Source organism: Chelonia mydas, chromosome 2, assembly GCF_015237465.2.
Source record: "Chelonia mydas isolate rCheMyd1 chromosome 2, rCheMyd1.pri.v2, whole genome shotgun sequence".
In the NCBI taxonomy this organism is placed as follows: domain Eukaryota; kingdom Metazoa; phylum Chordata; order Testudines; family Cheloniidae; genus Chelonia; species Chelonia mydas.
In genome coordinates, this window is record NC_057850.1 from 86,311,393 (window position 1) to 86,329,591 (window position 18,199).

Here is an 18,199-nt window from a genome sequence, read left to right on the forward strand (position 1 = left end):
TTTAATAGGGAGTCATGTGATTACTACTGTCCTCTTGACAGATGCTAGGAGTGAAAAATCCCATTTCCTCTTGTGGCTGCTTGCCCAGAAAAATATATCAATATCTGATGGCTTGCAGACTTTACAGACTCATCTTTCCTGAGCATTTTACCATCTAGCCATTAGAAAGGAGGGGTGCTTTTTATTTCATTTAAATATTTTAAGAATCTGGCACATGTATTTAATGTCTTCCTTAAAAATGAAGGAAAAGTAATGCCAAAGTTCTGTTACATTATTGGACATCCTTTTTAAATGGCTAAAGGCAAATCCTATTCGGTCGCCCCCCACGATCTCCTGTGTCATGCCTACCTTGGGGTTGGACTAGGCAAATATGAAGAATGTAATCTACAATAAATGGAATCAAATCAGCAGTTAGGGTTCAAGTTAGGAATATATTTTTAAATGGCTCAAAGACTAAGTATTGAATATTACTAAACAGAGTAAAAACTTAACTGTTATTGTATATTCTTTTGTATTAATAAGTATTCCAGTAGGAGAGTAAAACAAAATGTAGTAAGTTGTTATTCCTTTTAACTTCCATCTTTTGTACACAAATGTTGCTCTAATTTAACTCTGATACCTTGTGATGTGCATTACTTGATTTAGTTGGGGATTGGTCCTGCTTTGAGCAGGGAGTTGGACTAGATGACCTCCTGAGGTCCCTTCCAACCCTGATATTCTGTGATTATGATTAGGACTGCGATTTAGTCACGGCGGTCTCGGAAGTCACAGAATCAGTGACTTTCAGCAGCCTCTGTGATTCCAACCTGCGGTGGTTGGGAGCTGCAGGGTAACCCACCGCCCGCTGGGGCAGACTGCTGTGGGGTACCCCCGCCGCCTCTGGAGCTCCCAGCTCCCACGGGCAGCAGAGGTACCCCCCAGCTTTCTGCTGCTGCTGGCATGGGGGAACCCCCCCCAGCTCCCTGCCGCCCGGAGCGGCGTAGTTGGGGAACCCCGAGCTCCCAGCCACTCTGGGCAACGGGGGAGACCCCCCCCAGCTCCTGGTGGGCAGCAGTGGGGAACCCCCAGTTCCCTGCCACCGGGGCGGCTCAGGAACCCTGAGCTCCCAACTGCTGTGGGCTGTCAGGGGTGGCGGGTAGCTCCAGGCTGCTTCAGAGGAACCCAAGCTCCTGGCCCCCGCTGGTGGCGGGTAACCCCCGAAGCTTCCAGCTCCCGCGAGCAGTGGGGGACGCCCTGAGCTGCAGGCAGCAGGGGTACCCCGCAGCCTCCAGCTGCTCCTAGTCCCTGCAGCAGCCCTGCCTGAGGTAGTGTGGGGATCCACAGATCCCCATTTTGTCAGGGATATTTTAGTAAAAGTTAGGGACAGGTCACAGCTTCCATTAATTTTTCTGTTATGTCCATGACCTGTCCGTGACTTTTACTAAAAATATCTGTGACAAAATCTTAGCCTTCATTTTGATGTATTTTGTCTATAGTTACATGATCACATAACTATTTTTCCACAGGATTCATGCTTCATTCAGTGTTCAGTTTGGAAAGTTTGTGGTAAATTAAACAGCTATTCAACATTTATTTTTGTGCTCACCGAGCAGTGACCATACCTCTGCCTAATTCACTTCATATTCCTGCCTTCATTTGCTGCATACCAGTCATCCTGTCCACTGAGAACCCAACTGTCCCCTATGACACCAGTGTAAATTCTGATTTCTTCAGATTTATATTAAGTAATTGCAAATAGAAATTGGTCCTAAATTCTATTCTATTCTGTACAGGCTTTTATACTGTGGTCATCGGCAAACTATCTGAGCACCTTCCAGTAGTGTACTAAGCCATGTGACTACGCAACTGTCACATGTAGTTTGTTCCCTCATCCTCTCCCCAAAGAAAGAAGTGGTGTGTAATGGAGTGTCTTGCTTTGGTAGGATGTGGCTTGTTTTGTTTATATGATGCATTGCTATGTATTTGTTAGAGAAGTCAAGGTCAAAGAAATGAGCCTTGCCCTTGGAGTGGAAGGTGGGGAGATTTGTGATGGTCCTTGATTCTTGGGAAAGTTGATTCCACAGTTTTGGACCACTCTTGGAGAAAGTTCAAGCTTTACTCTTATTGGAGAGAGAGTTTTAGACTATCTTTTAGATACTCTGGGTCCAGGCCATGGAGAACTTTGGAGATAAGGACGAAATGTGCAGGACCCCATCTAATTTACCAGATAGCCCTGCCTTGTGCATTGTGCACTTTGTTAACCTGTGTACTGGATATGGATAATGGATACTCCAAAGGGGGTAGAGTTAAGGCTTTTAACATAATTCTTTGTGAGAAATTTCCTTGGAATTTTAAAAAGGAAGAGGCTAAAACAGAGACCTTCCATTATGTGGAACCACAGTAGAATGTTGTGTCTAGCAGAAGATGCATATTCAGTGAGCTAAATGCTACTGTAACCACGCTGCTGTGTGCTTCCCAGCCTATGGCTGGCGTAACAGACTCACCACAGCGGCGCCTCCTGGTGGTTCATTTGGGAATTAGCTCTTTCACATTCGCTAGTGGTGTCTCGTCCACCATTACTCTCTGCTCTCCACCATCCTCACAGTCGGACCCTCATCACTCCCAGACCATGCCGTCCGCTTCTGGACACTGCCCTCCGGCTCTGCCTGCTCCACTGGCTCTCCCCCACTTCCGGGGGACCAGCAGCTTCTGGTTCTATCACTCGCCTCAATAGCTCACTGGAGTCCTCAGTCTAGCCCCTTCCTCCAAGGGCAAACTGCAGTCTGGCTTAGCCACCCTCATCACTGGGAAGTGGGGGAGGGGCCCAGGCCTGCCCGCCCACTACTCTGAGCCCCGAACCAGGGACCTTCTAGCACAGGGGTGGGCAAACTTTTTGGCCCGAGGGCCACATCTGTATGAAAATTGTATGGCGGGCTGTGAATGCTCACAAAATCGGAGGTTGAGGTACAAGAGGGGGGTCAGCGCTCCAGCTGGGGGTGCGGACTCTGGGTTGGGGACAGAAATGAGGAGTTCAGGGTGCAGGAGGGGGCTCTGGGCTGTGGAGGGGGTTGGGGTGTGAGGCAGGGGATTAGGGCTCTGGCAGGGGTTGCAGACTCTGGGGTGGGGCTGGGGATGAGGGGCTGGGGGTGTAGGAGGGTGCTCTGGGCTGAGACCGAGGGGTTCAGAGGGCGGGAGGGGGATCAGGGCTAGGGCATGAGGTTGAGGCACAGGAGGGGGTCAGGGGTGCAGGCTCTGGTCAGTGCTTACCTCAAGCAGCTCCTGGAAGCAGCAGCATGTCCCTCTCCGGCTCCTACTTGGAGGCGCGGCCAGGCAGCTCTGCACACTGCCCTATCTGTAGGCGCTGCTCCTGCAGCTCCCATTGGCTGCAGTCCCCGGCCAATGGGAGCCGCAGGGGTGGTGCTTTGGGTAGGAGCAGTGTGCAGAGCCCCCTGCCTGCCCTTATGTGTAGGAGCCATACGGGGTCATGCTGCTGCTTCCGGGAGCCAGACGGTGCCACGACACACGTGGAGTGGGGCAAACCCCAGAGCCCACTCCCCAGCGGGAGCTCAAGGGCTGGATTAAAATGTCTGATGGGCCAGATGCAGCCCCTGGGCCATAATTTGCCCACCCCTGCTCTAGTGGCAGCCACTTACTACCCTCCTCCAACTCTCCTCTACTGCCAGCTTCCCTGGGCCACTTCCCCCTATCCCCAGCACCTTTTCTGCCCCTTTGTGTCAGGGCCCCAGTCTGGCAGCGTCAGCCTAGAGCTCCCCCAGCCTCTGCTGGCCCGGCCCGGCCCGGCCCTGTCTTAGGTGCTTCTCTCTCTAAGAGCCGGTTCTTCTCCCTTTACCCTCCAGGGAGAGACTCTGCTCCTCTCTGGCCTGCAGTCTTCTTATAGGGCCAAGCCTGGCCCTGATAGGCTGCTTTCAAGCCTCCACTTGATTGGTTCCCAATAAGCCCTTCCAGGATTTGCTGGGGCTCTGTACAGCCTCTCTGGCTTGCTTTAACCCCTTCCGTGCCAGAGTGGGGCAGCTGCCCCACTACACTACAGAATGAGGACCGGGGGAAACCACGGGTAGAGGGAGTCTGCAAGAAAATGAATACTGTCTCAGGCTGTATTAACTTCGCACTGGAATCTCCACAGGGTTTGGGGAAGGGTAGGTGTGTCTGCATTCCCTACTCTTCTCCCTCTAACTTCCTCTACCATCCCCAGGTCTGCAGACTGTCCAAGTTCTCCATGGAGTCTGGAGAGGAGGGGCCATGGTGCTGTGGGGGCATGCTTTCCATTCATGTTGAAGGGCGTCGACGCTCAGAGAGGCCCCCGCTATGTGAGGATCTACAGGGCATGATCTGGTCCTACACTATCAGTACAGTATTTGTAATGGCTGTGTGATCTAATAGATCCACTATAGGAAACAGTTTGTCTCCATCCTGTAGTAAGACTAGGATTGTTTCTAGGGGGTTTACAGGACTCTTGCACCTACTTCTTAGGTTCAAGGCTTAGACTGTTTTTGTGTGCGCGCACACACAACACACACGAAACCGCAAAAGTATGGTCTATAGAGAGCTGCATACAGTTCTTACAATCTATGAACAACTGGGGTGCATTTTACCTTTGCTTTTTGACCTTCAGTAACTGAAAACTCCATTCTCTAGCTACAATGTAGTGAAAGATACCCAGAGCCTTTGTCCAGTAGATGTTTTCATGTAAAATGCGCTACCAAGATTTTATTCATTTGGTTAGTCTAGCACTCGCATGTCTGACTTGGGAAGGGTTTAGTATTAATCATCCTGTTGGAGGTCAGAAGCTGCCCTTTCTGGGAATGTAGCTCACCAGTCCCTTATGTATCACCATGGTCTCCTCCCGAGAATGAGGCTGAGACAGGGCACTGAAAAGATGCTTATAAACATATCATATAACTGCATTCATCTTGTAGACTAATTTAGTCTACGAATGAGTAAAATAAATATAAACCAGTACCATCTCAATAAGCCTCAGCCATATATTAGCTTTTCAAGTACAGCCTTAGACAGCAATCTCACCAATCAAGAATATATGAATAAAATATGTCCTCTCTGAAAGAATCATTGCTCTGAGATTAATGTCAATTAAATTGGCAACAGTGGTAAGTAGCATGCATATAATTCATTTTTGTAAGTGTTACGTGTTCTTCTAATTCAGCATTTCCAGCAATCTCACTTAAGGAAATGACTCATAGTAACAAATCATGTCTCAGTACCCCTGCTGATAGAAGCAGATATTTTTAATGAATACTGCATGGGGCTCCGGTGGATTTGTGAGGGCAAACAAGTTTTCTACCTTCTAACCAGGAAATACGTATTGTGTGATTACTGCAAGAATAGTAAGTTTGCTAAATATTACTTATTTCAAGAGCTACCCTGCATTTCATTGTCTGTTATACTGCACTGCATATACCACACTCCTCAGTTTCCAAGCACTCTGTATTTGACAGATACATTAAGAGTTAAAATGGTCTACTGCTATTGGGCTTCCAGCTAAGTGGCAAGAAAGGGTCATATCACTCTCTAATACAAAAAAGAGAAACTTTGTTGCAGGTTAATTCTGATCCTGTAGCCAATTTAGATCTCTGTAAGAGCCATATTCTGCTCTCAGATACACTATTATATGTTTGGCTCAAAATGTCAATTTTGCTGCAAAAGTAGGGCACAACACTGCATGCCCTCTATACTTGGAACTCTTACTGAACTCCATGAGCTTGCAGGATCTGGCCCTGACTCTATACACACTACAGAATTTCCAATATAAACTTCAGTTTATAAATTATTCCAGATTTTAAAAATCCTTCATTAATACTGTGACAGGGTTGGGCCAGATGGCTATAGGAGAGTAATAGAAGGCAGATATATTAGCCCCAGATTAAGTAGGTCCCTTTTCCCTGGGTAAGGTAACAGGGAAGGTTCCAGAACAATCAGGAACCTTCTGGAAACAATTAAGACAGACAGGCTGATTAGAACACCTTCAGCCAATCAAGAAGCTGCTAGAATCAATTAAGGCAGGCTAATCAGGGCACCTGGGTTTTAAAAAGGAACTCACTTCAGTTTGTGGTGTGTGTGTGAGGAGCTGGGAGCAGGAGGCACTAGGAGCTGAGAGTGAGAACGTTGACTGTTGGAGGACTGAGGAGTACAAGCATTATCAGACACCAGGAGGAAGGTCCTATGGTGAGGATAAAGAAGGTGTTGGGAGGAGGCCATGGGGAAGTAGCCCAGGGAGTTGTAGCTGTTGCACAACTGTTCCAGGAGGCACTCTAGACAGCTGCATTCCACAGGGCCCTGGGCTGGAACCCGGAGTAGAGGGCGGGCCCAGGTTCCCCCCAGATCCTCCCAACTCCTAGTCAGACACAGGAGGAGTCGACCTGGACTGTGGGTTCAGAAAAACGGCCAAGCTGAGGGCTGCCGTGGAGCTCCAAGGCGAGCAAATCTGCCATTAAGCCAAGACCCACCAAGAGCAGGAACTTTGTCACGATACATATTTATTAGTGATAAAATTGGAGCAAAGAAGGTGTCACCCCACTTTCCCTAATGGAATCTCAGTACCAAAAGTGAGTTCCGTGGAAGCTCTGAGAGATGTCTGGATGCAACATGTGAGATAGATCTTGGCCACTCATAGCTGCTAAAAGCCACTGAGGAACACGTAGCTCATTTGTGGTTCATTTTGTCAACATCTCCCTCAAAGAAGTTAGCCTGCAAACCTCCCTGAACATGCAGTTATCCAGTCAGGCCTCAAGAAGCCAACACTTGACCCTAAAGATCCTGTTTTAGAGCTGTCAGCCACGATGCTGTAGGATGCCTGTTCCACAGAGTCTGCCCTGGGAACAAACATCCCCCATTCTGGGACCCTAGAGGGAAGTACTTCCTCTCTAAAGACACACTCACTATTCTATACTATAGAATCTAGAAATGTTGGGCTGGAAGGGACCTTGAGAAGTTACCATGTCTAGCCCCTTGTTCTGTGGCAGGACCACGTAACCTAAACCATCCCTGACTAGTGTTTGTTCAGCTTGTTCTTGAAAACCTCTAGTGATGGGGATTCCACGGCCTTCCTAGGAAACATATTCCAGATCTTAACTATTTTTATAGCTAGACAGTTTTTCCTAATATCTAACCTATATCTCTCTTGCTGCATAATAAGCCCATTACTACTTGCCCTACCTTCAGTGGACATGGAGAACAATTGAGCACTGTCCTCTTTATACCAGCCCTTAATATATTTGAAGACTGTTCTCTGGTTCCCCCTCAGTCTTATTTTTTCAAGATTATACATGCCCAGTTTTTTAAATCTTTCCTCATCAGTCGGGTTTTCTAAACCTTTTTATCATTTTTGTTGCTCCCCCCTGGACTCTCTCCAATTTGTTCACATCTTTCCTAAAGTGTGGTGCCCAGAATTGGACACAGGATTCCAGCTGAGGCCTCACCAGTGCCAAGCAGAGCAGGATAATTACCTTTCGTGCCTTTCTCATGATACTCCAATTAATGCGCCTCAGAATTATATTTGCCTTTTTCACAGCTGTATCACATTGTTGACTCATATTCAATTTGTGGTCACTATAACTCCCAGATCACTTTCAGCAGTACTACCTTCTAGCCAGTTATTCTCCATTTTGTAGCTTTGTATTTGATTTTTACTTCCAAAGTGAACTTTGCACTTACCTTTATTGAATTTCTTCTTCAATACTGACCAATTCTCCCAGTCCTTGCAACCCTCCCAATTTAGTGTCATCTTCAGATTTTATAAGTGTACTCTCCACTCTTTTATCCAAATCATTAATGAAAATATTTAATAATACTGGACTCAAGAATGACCTATCTGAGACTAGATATGCCCTTCCCTTTTGACAGTGAACCACTGGTAACTACTCTTTCAGTACTGTCTTTCAACTAGTTGTGCACCAACCTTATAGTAATTTCATTTAGACCACATTTCCCTAGTGTGCTTATGAGAATATCATGTGGGACTGTGTCAAAAGTCCTACTGACATTAAGATATATCACATCTGCTGCTTGCCCCCTATCCACTAGACCAGTAACCCTGTCAAAGAAGGAAATGAGGTTGGTTTGGCATGATTTGTTCTTGACAAATTCATGCTGACTATTCCTTGTAACCTGTTATCCTCCAGATGCTGATGAATTGATGTAGATTGTTCAATAATTTGTTCCACGTATCTTTCCAGATATTAAAGTTAGGCTGACTGGTCTATAATTCCCTAGGTCCTCTTTATTTCCCTTTCTCCAGTTTTCTGGGAGCTCGCCTATCTTCCAGGAGTTCTCAAAGATAATTTAGAATGGTTCCAAGATTTCCTTAAGTAATCTACGATGAATTTCATCAGGTCCTGCTGACTTGAATACATCTAACTTGTTTAACTATTCTTTAACCTGTTTTTCCCCTGCTTTGGCTTGTGTTCCTTCCGCCTTGTTAATAATTTTAGTGAAGACTGAAGCAAAACTGACTTTAAACATATCAGCCTTTTTGATGTCATCAGTTATTAGCTCTCCTTCCCCATTAACTATAGGACCTACACTTTCCTTCATCTTTCTCTTGCTTCTAATGCATTTATAGAACCTCTTCTAATCGCATTTTATGTCCCTTGCTAGGTATAACTCATTTTGTGCCTTAGCCTTTCTGATTTTGTTCCTACATGCTTGTGTTGTTCTTTTTACTCCTCCTTAGCAATTTGTCCATACCTCTCCTTTTTGTAGGATTCCTTTTTGAATTTTAGGTCATTAAAGCACTCCTGAGGGAGCCATATTGGCCTCTTACTATTCTTCCTATCTTTCCTTTGCATTGGTATAGTTTGAAGTTGTCCTTTAATATTGCTTTCTTGAGAAACTTCCAGCTCTGGATATATGGCAGTGTATATATGTGTGGCTGATGGGATTAGAGCCACAGCTCCAGCGCCTCTGGAGGGAACAGAGCTCAGTAGCAAGTGCTTTGGGTAGGAGGGGGGTCTTCTCTCAAGACTGCATTTCCTCGCTGTGGTTGGAGTTTCAGGCTGGACAGTGCAGAGATGATGGGGGTCTGGATTTGGACCAGGGAGGTTTCACACTTCCTTTTAAGAGGGAGTTCCTATAATAATGTGTGTGACTGAGAGAAGCAGGTCTGGAAAGGGATTTACTATAACTCCGAGTAACCCGTGTTCATGTTTAATGGTTTATGGGCTGGCTGGCATTTTCAGCATCTCCTGCTGCTGCAGACTTTCCCACCCCTCTCTCGAAAGAGGAATTGCATGGAGGAGAATTCTTAACACCGAGGTCATAATTTTGAAGAGTGGCCTCTATTTGTAGGTGCTCTGTTTTTGCTGCCTACCTTGAGACATGTGGGATGTTAGACACTCAAAAATGGAGGCACCCCAAATCAACAGCTGCTTTTAAGAATGATGACCTTAACCATTAAAATGCTGGTTAGTCTTCAAGTGAAGACAGGCACTTAGGGCAGAGGTGGGCAAACTATGGCCCTGCGGGCCACATCCGGCCCACGGGACCATCCTGCCCGGCCCCTGAGCTCCTGGCTGGGGAAGCTAGCCCCCAGTCCCTCCCCTGCTGTTCCCCCTCCCCCGCAGCCTCAGTGCACTGCGCCACCAGCTCTCTGGCCCGCCGCTCTTGCCGGGCAGCATGACGGCGTGGCTGGCTCCAGCCAGGCGGCGGGGCTGTGGGCTCCTGCTGCTCTGAGCGGTATGGTAAGAGGGCAGGGAGTGGGGGGGGGGTTGGATAAGGGGCAGGGGATCCCGGGGCAGTCCAGGGACAGGGAGCAGGGGGAGGTTGGATAGGTGTGGGAGTCCTTGGGGGGACTGTCAGGGGGCGGGGGTGATGATAGAGGTTGGGGCAGTCAGGGGACAGGGGGGCTGGATAGGGGGTGGGGTCCTGGAAGGCGATTAGGGGCAGGGGTGTGGATAGGGGTCGGGGCAGTCAGGGGACAGGGAGCAGGGGGAGGTTGGATGGGGTGGAGGTTCTGAGGAGGGTCAGGGGACGGGGCGGGGGTTGGATAGGCATGGGAGTCCTAGGGGGCCTGTTTGGGGGCGGGGTGTGGATGGGGTCGGGGCAGACAGGGAGCAGGGGGCATTAGATAAGGGGTGGGGTCCTGGGGGGCGGCTAGTGGCGGGGGTCCCAGGAGGGGGCAGTCAGGGGACAAGGAGCAGGGGGGGTTGGATGGGTTGGGGCTTCTGAGGGGGGCAGTCAGGGGGCAGGAAGTGGGAGGGGGCAGTTAGGAGGCGGGGGGACAGCCTCCCCTACCCGGCCATCCATATAGTTTTGCAGCACTGCTGTGGCCCGCAGACCAAAAAGTTTGCCCACCCCTGCCTTAGGGATTGGCCATTTTCCTAACGTTTGTGGGGGAGAGGATCGCTGGAGAGGAGGGAGGGGTTGGTTCTTGCTCCTGGGAGACCAGATAGACAGAGACTCTTGAAAGGAGCAATCCTCTCTGTTACTTCTCTCTTCACACCCCATTTGACTCTTACTTCAGCTTGTCCTTCCTGACATAATCCAACTCTCCATGATGCTGACTTACTCTCTCAGGCTGGGAACCAGCCTGGGTTATATCAAAAGTTCAGGCAAGGAAGAACTGACATGGAACATGGTACAAGAGCAGAGAAGAAAGGCAGCAGGGAGGCAAGCAGGGAGCGTGAGGCTGGCAACCCAGTGGAGGGGGACTTTTAATATTGCTTGAAGGGGAGTGTGAGTGGGTGGTTTGGTGGGTGTTGCTTAGGGAAGGGGTCATGTTGGTTGAGTGGAAGGGGTGAAATGCCTCCTGGGTGGTGTGAGAACAGGGGAGAGGAAAGAAGAGAGCTTACTTATCTCTGCTCCCTCAGAAAAGTGCACTAAAAACAAATATATTCATATTTTGTGCTCTGGAGGTTCAAGCAAAATCCCCAGTTATATTTTTGGCTTATACAATATTTGTCTTTCTTTCAAAGCTTGGTTTTAAAAAAAGCCTTAAGGAATAGTAATTAGTATTTAAATGTACTAGAATTATTTGCACCAAGATCCAGCTCCACTCTTGCCTGGCTCGAGGACCACAGAGAGGAAGCATGTTTCTTCAGATCTCCTCTGTTGTGGCTGCTCCTGACCTTTTGTTTGTGACTCCCTGCTAGACCAAGCTGCTGCCACTTCCCTGACCGCTGCTAAAATATTAAATGAAATCCGGGGGCGGGGAGTGGTCAGATCATGGGTTTATAACTACACATTCAAATAGTCTTTATACTTAATTAATATTTACTATTTTTTCCTGGGAACTTCCTTGGGGGGTGAGGTATTTTCAGAATGCAGATAAAATCATTGATGGTGAAAACTTGCTGTGAACTCTTATTTCCTTCTCACACAGACCGATCCTTGGCTGTAGCAGACAGGCACACACAGTAGCTTTAAGCTACCTTTGTGCTTCTCTGATCTTAGGTCAGCTATGCACCAGTTGGGACTCCTCTGTTCTTCTGTACAGTGGCTGCCAATGTCCCCAGGGGACAGCCTGTTATGGTAACCAGGGATCACCAGCATGCAGGGAAGCCCAGCCATGCCCCATTTCCTCTGACTTCATCCACTACACTGGCCCATGGGAGGAGCAGGAAGGACATAAGAGCTATTATTTGATATCAGTGGGATTACTCATCTGTTTAAAATTTAGTATGTTTTATGTGCTTTGCTGCTCAAGTCCAGAGCAGATAGAAACATGCAGGACTGAGCCCTAGATCTTCTCAAAGAGTCTTAAATAAAATAAATATGAAGTTTCTAGACAAAGCCATTATAATCATGGCTTTACCAGCAACAGTCAAAGAATTTTCTAAAATTTCTCCTAATTTTTTTAAAGACCTTGGTCTCACAAACATCTTATCTAAATCCCTTCAAATTTGCTCCACCCCAAAATAATCCCTCTCTGACTACAGACCACAGATAAGGAATTTCAAGCAGAAAGGATGTTGAGGAAATTAGAGGGATGTGATTAAAACTGGGTTTATATTAGCAAGCTAGTTAGAACTCTAGCTACCATAGAGAATGGCTATATCTAGTCCATAATAGTGACTTTCATACCACTCCTGTAGAGACAGGCATTAGCCCTCTGCTAACCTATATTGTGGCTCCATAGGCTCTTCTCTAGAACAGCTAATTACTTTTTGTTTATTAAATAAACCTAGTTTTTACATGATTTTATGGTTGAAGTTTTACATGCACAGATATCAGGCAATTCAAAGCTATGATTCCAATGGCAAACACAATCAATTTAAAAATAACACTTCTGTCTGAAATTTGTTACCTATCACAGTTATAGTTTACATCTGAGATCACTAAAAGAGATTAGAAAAGTAATATTTTCCCCCAGTTGGTTTATGCAGTGCGTTTAACAGCACTTTGTGAATGGTTATTTTCACTGTTTTCCCTGTGCAGTCACTCAGTTTGTGTGAGTCTTTACACTGACACAGGGGGGAAATATTTTTTAAATGTAGGAAAATACGATTGTAAAATCAGGAAAATGTGCAGTGGGACTTGCAGAGAGGCAGGTGTAATGCCCCAAACTACTTTTAACATTGTGTTAATTGACTATAAGGGAGCTGTTCAAGGCTCAAATGGCAGCTAGGCCCGTAGTCCAAAGGGCAGTTGGGCGTCTATATCCCATTGACTTTCAGTTGGAGTTAGGTGCCTAATTGCCATTTGTGCCTTTGGAAATCTCCCCCTCTATTCCTGTTGATGGTGTCTCTATAACTTGGCCCCATTGTACAGGGCCAAATCCTCGACGCATCAGTGTGGGGAGGCGACTCAGATAGCCATGAGGAGGTAGGCATGGAGGCTCTTCCAGTTCTTAACCAGGATGAAGGAGGACAATTGAGCTGGGAGGTGTCTTATTTCCTCTGAGAAATAAGAGGGAAGGGGGAGAGCTTCTGCTGGGGAGGAGAAGTCCTCTAGAGGTTAAATTGTTTCATCATGAATTGTGTATATTTGAGATTCTTTTAGTTGCTTTCACAGTGTGTGTGTTTACCCTATGGCAAGAGGATTGGTGTGTCCTGTAATACAAGGGAGTAGAGAGCCTAATAAAGTTTGGCCTGTGGCCATACAGAGGATACATTGAACTTGTGCTGAATAGTTTTGTGGACTATTTGGTGCAGAGGGGAATATTTGGTGCAGAGGAGAAACTCCAGGAGAATGTACTAAGTTCTTTTAGTGCAAATTGCTCATATTTTCCTACTGTTCTTAATTCTTCCCCTTTTCACACCTGGGGTAAGGTAAGTAATCTTTCAGTTAAATTTATAGAGAAACACCTTGTCAGGCCACAGCAGAGAAAAAAATCCTTGTGTAAGAGTGCCTCATAAACTCTTGTGGGGCTAGATTTTCAAGTGCTCAGAACCTAATACTTTCCATTGTGATACTGTGGCCAGATTTTCAAAAGACCCACTTATTTTTGGCATCTAAACAAGAGCTGAGCCCTTCTGAAAGTCTGGCCCTCATTGGACAGCAGAATAAAACTCATAGTGGTAACTGTAACATCACATTGACATGTTGATAAATAGGTGATGTTATGTGCAGATTCAGCATGTGACAGTATGTAATGTTCTAACCTGCATTAAGCAGCAATGGTCTTAATTCTGCTTCTTTGGGTGTGTCTGTTTTAAACCCTGTGCTATACAGTATTGCATGTAGCAACAGTTCATTTCTTCCTTCAGTCCAAACAGATTACTGTTATGTCAGTGAGTCACCTGCAGTCATTTCCCCATGTGTATAACATTTTATTTTCTAATGAACCACATGGAACTCCTGGAGGAATTCTGCGCCACTGCGCAATGCAGAATTTTGCAGAAATTAACATGCATGCGGAATTTCCTTTCTCCCACAGAAATGGGCTGCAGTACTGCTGGCCACCACTAGAGACCAGTGGACCCAGTAGAGCCCAGCTTGCACATAGAAGACCCTGCTGGGGGAAAGGGGAGGGACCTACAGGGTTCCTGGCAGCTGCAATTCCCAGCATGCCCTGGAGAAAGGAGAGAGCAGCACGCAGGAAACTCCATGCAAGCCTGGGACCAAGCATCGGGCTGTTTCTCCCTCCAGATTCCTGGGCTCTGGCGGGGAGGGAGTGTCTCGGCTGGGGGGGCTACGGCTGGGCTGTGGGAGGAAGAAGGGGCAGGTGTCTGGGCTCTGAGGGGTAGGGTGTGTGGGTATCTGGGCCAGGGGGGCCACGACTAGGCTCGGGGGGGCATCGTGGCTGGGCTCTGGGAGGGGTTGTGGGTGTCTGCCACCCCCCCCCCCCCCCAAGCTGGGCTCTGGGTCGGGGGAAGGGGGCAGAGAAACAGGAACTGGGTTGTCATAGGGGTTTCTTTAACTCCATAATCTTGGGAGAATTTTTGCATGTGTCTGTATTGTTACAGACACACTTACTGACAGGTATTCTGAAATAAATTACCAAAATATTTGAAACTGGTGTGATTATGTAGTGTTATTTTGACAAATAAAATGTGCATAATTTTAAAATATTCTGCACAGAATTTTTATTTTTTTGGCACAGAATGCCCCCAGGAGTAATATGGTTTGGAATACTGTAAACTATAATATTTCTAAGGCTACTTGGCATGTTTGATTAGTTATTACAGTTTGGTTTTCCATGCAAAATTCTGTATTTCAAACTACACTGGACAAAGTACTAGAAAATATTATATTGAGAGTAAACCTGCACTGTTGGGGGATGGACTAGCTGATCCAATGGGACTTTTAGCTCTCTAATTTCTGATTCTTGTAAGCCCATGCTACAGAACCATAGAACTGAAGTCTGCAAAATCTGGTGTGAATCTCTATTGTACTGTCTATGCACCAAGGGATCACTAGCAAGATTTTAGCTAGTCCCTAAAGAGAGCTAAATGAGATTTACATGGTATGGCACTTCTGGTTTTCCGAGCTACTTTTTGCAATGAGCATTTACTTTTAGATCAATAATTGCAAATGATTATGGAAAAAAAATATTTATATTGGCTTTCATGGGTCCCAACCAAACAACAGTGGCTGAACAACCTTGAACTTCGGGGGTTGTTTAAAATCCAAGCCCAGATCTGGAATTTTCAGATGGCCACTATCTTTATAATGGGACAGACCAGTTCCTCACATACAATCAGACCTAGACTTTGGGGTGTTACAAATGTAGATCTGAATTTTGCAGTGTGAATTCTTTCTGTCTCTTGTTTAAATTGCTGCAAGCATCAATTGCCCCCATCTGAAAATAACCCCCATATTTGGTCTTCATCGGGGACCAGATCAGAAGACTAGGTAGAAGCCAGAAAGTGACAAAGTTAGTGAGAAAACAGAAGGAATTAGTCAAGCATGTGTCCATCAAATCAGCTAATTTAAGTCTTCTCAAGGTAGCAGTGTTAACTTACACATTAACGAAAGCCCGCTGAATAATTTGTAATGAATTTATTCAACGAGTTTTCCAACTTTTTCTGTTCATAAATTGTCTGCTAACAGATTGTAATTTTCTTAAAGGTCATTGTTATTCAGAATAATTTGTTGAGTAGATTCTGTGCATAATTCTTGGTCTATAGCTCATTTGTGAGACATTTATTTTAAAAATTTGATTGGAGCTTTGATTCGTCACATAAATCACATTATACATTTCTGTTCCTTAATTGGAAGAGTGCAACTATTAGAAACAGGTTTTGAGAGATTACTTTTGATTTATTGACTGACTGAATATGAGCTTTTCACAAATATTCTACAATATTTTGCTTAAAATTCACTGCATGCGCTGTTCACTGGAACAGTTGCAGAAAGCAAACAGCAAAAGGCTCATCAGTGTTGACAAAACATGTGTGCCCAGCTCTCAGGTTAACCCTGAACTAAACTTTTACTTTGCCTGGTTTCTGCCTAACACTGTATCTGTCATAGAACATTTTAAATGCAGCAAAAATATTCCCACTGTTTGGACAGGGATTGGCTCTCTGATCATATGCGGAAAGAGGAAAAGTAGACCCCATAGCATACTTGCTTCCAAAACAGACTGCACCCATACTCAACGCCATGCTATACAGAAGTGCATAGGGTTGAGGGTGCCTCTGAAGAGCAGAATAATTAATCACTCTGCATCTAAACAATGCTGCTCTGCTCAAAATGGAGACTTTCAAACATTGTCTGTAATGCCAAAGCATCAGAAATGGATCCTTTATCATCTTCTGTAATTTACACATACTTGAGTTTTGGTGCTCAGCAGAAGACTGTATGAGATACACAGTTGCACATGTAAGATCAGAAATGATTTCTTGGCTTAAAATTAGAAACTTAAGAGCCACAGAAGTTATAATTTATGGCCTCTATCCTGAGAGGTGCCGAGTACCTCCTTCACGATGCTGTGCGTGCCCTCAAATCCCACGAAAGATGCTAAGCACCTTGCAGGATCAGATCCTTTGAACACTGACACTTCATAGCGACTATGTACAAACATTCCTCTTTTGGTTTTTTTGTAAGATGCTTATGTCATTTCTTACCCTATGTGTCTGATCCTTTTCTCCTTCATGCTGTTGACAAGAATGTGAGCATTTTCCCTCTGAAGAAGAGGGAGAATTAATAATGATTTTGGTTTTTGTTCCTGCAGGCAAGTGAAAACCGGAGGCTCTTAAATGCTCTGAAAACCTTGTTAGACGACTTCCGTTCTGAGCTCCGGGATGATGAACGAGAGCGGCATGGGCTCCAGCAGCAGTATGCCACAGACAAGGCAGCTTGGGAGGTGGAATGGACTGAGCTGAAGTGTCGTCTGGAGCAGGTACCGTACGCAAGCTCTGTGCCAAAAGACACATGACTTTTCATTTAAAGGCCTGATTCCCAAGCTGGTTTGGAGCTAAGTGAAAGTAATTGGCGAGAATTGGTTTTAATCACTTACTGGAATAAGAAATCCATGAGAGTCACATAAGGGATCATATTTATTTATTTTATGCCAGGTTCCTGCAGCCTACCTCACCTGAGTAGTGCCTTATTCCATGAGTAGCCCCATTGACTTCAGTTACATCAGGGTGACTATTAATGGAGTAAGCTACTATTCAGTGTGATCAAGGGTAGAGGAATCTGGCCCTTTATTTTATTATAAGAGTGGGCTGGTAATTGCTCAGCAAAGGGGACGAAATGTGTGGGTGTCTGTATCTGATCGGTGTATGGACAAGAAAACGTTTCTTGATATTCTGGTGTTTCCCTAATAATTTCTCATTCACTCAAGTAACTAGGCCATGATGCTAGGTCGGTGCCTCAGAATGGTACATCAATAACTGCTGCACTAGATGCTTTCTGAAAAGAAAACAGCCCATTAATAATATTAAGCCATCAGATCAGTAGGTTAATGTTTAAACCAGCAAGTCAGAGTCACTGGATGATGCTGTGTTGTGTCCAGTTGAAAGGGAGGCTTTATCTGCCTGTTGTTGTAGGCTATTATTAGAATCATATATATCAATTCATATGCCTGGTGCTGCAGTGCTATGTATTGCTGATCACAGGAGATGCTCTGTTTTCTGTGGTGGTATAAAAACAAGCCAGCAGAAAACCACTAGGATCCATTTCTGAATCTGATGGACTAAAGTATTAGTGTATGGCATTGAAGGGGCAAAATTGAGTGTTTAGGTCCTGTAAGAAAGATTTGTAGCTTTGTATTATCTATAAAAAGTTGTGTAGCTTTAAATCATCTGTGGAAAGCAGATATAATAAAAATATTCACGACACAGGTGACACATTTTAGAGGATTTACTGTACATCAGAGCACTGTCAAGAGATTCAGTCTGACTCGCAGCATTCAGACCTGAACGCTCCTTTCCCAGTTTGTGTGCTAGAGGGTTTTCTCTCAGAGTACAGGAGTAGCTTTTATTTATATGTAGTGGAATTGAAATCCATTTTCTGATCAAATGCTTATAAGTGTACACAAATGTTCTGATAATTGATTGGTTTTTTTTAAAAAAACCACCCTTGATGGCAGGCTTTTCTTAAATTAACCTTTAAATGGGAGTAAAGAACAAAACATAAGAAAAGAGGCAAACTGCAGTTGTTAGCATGGAGTTTGTGTGCGTTCGTATTTTTGTGGATGTGTGCATTTGTCATTCAGATAGAAAAGTAGTCAGCACCATGATTGGCATAAGTGGCTGGAGGAGTGTTGCTCACTGCACACTGACACAGGAAAAAATAGATTTCAGTCTTTAGCACCCTCCAAACTAGTGGTTATATCAGGCTCAGTAAGATCCCTCTTGCT

General features: G+C 45.4%; 1 protein-coding gene across 10 annotated transcripts in view; it reads left to right on the plus strand.

Annotated features, from left to right (window-relative positions):
- MTCL1 (microtubule crosslinking factor 1) overlaps window positions 1-18,199 on the plus strand; it is a 175,179-nt gene that overhangs the window by 124,710 nt on the left and 32,270 nt on the right. For all 10 annotated transcript variants that reach the window (XR_005224366.2, XM_027824780.3, XM_027824781.3 and 7 more), the window contains one exon: window positions 16,568-16,735. Coding sequence is in view for 9 of the 10 variants with exons in the window: in XM_027824780.3 (XP_027680581.2) it covers window positions 16,568-16,735 (168 nt within the window). In the remaining variant the exon portion in view is untranslated. The remainder of the gene's footprint in view (window positions 1-16,567; window positions 16,736-18,199) is intronic.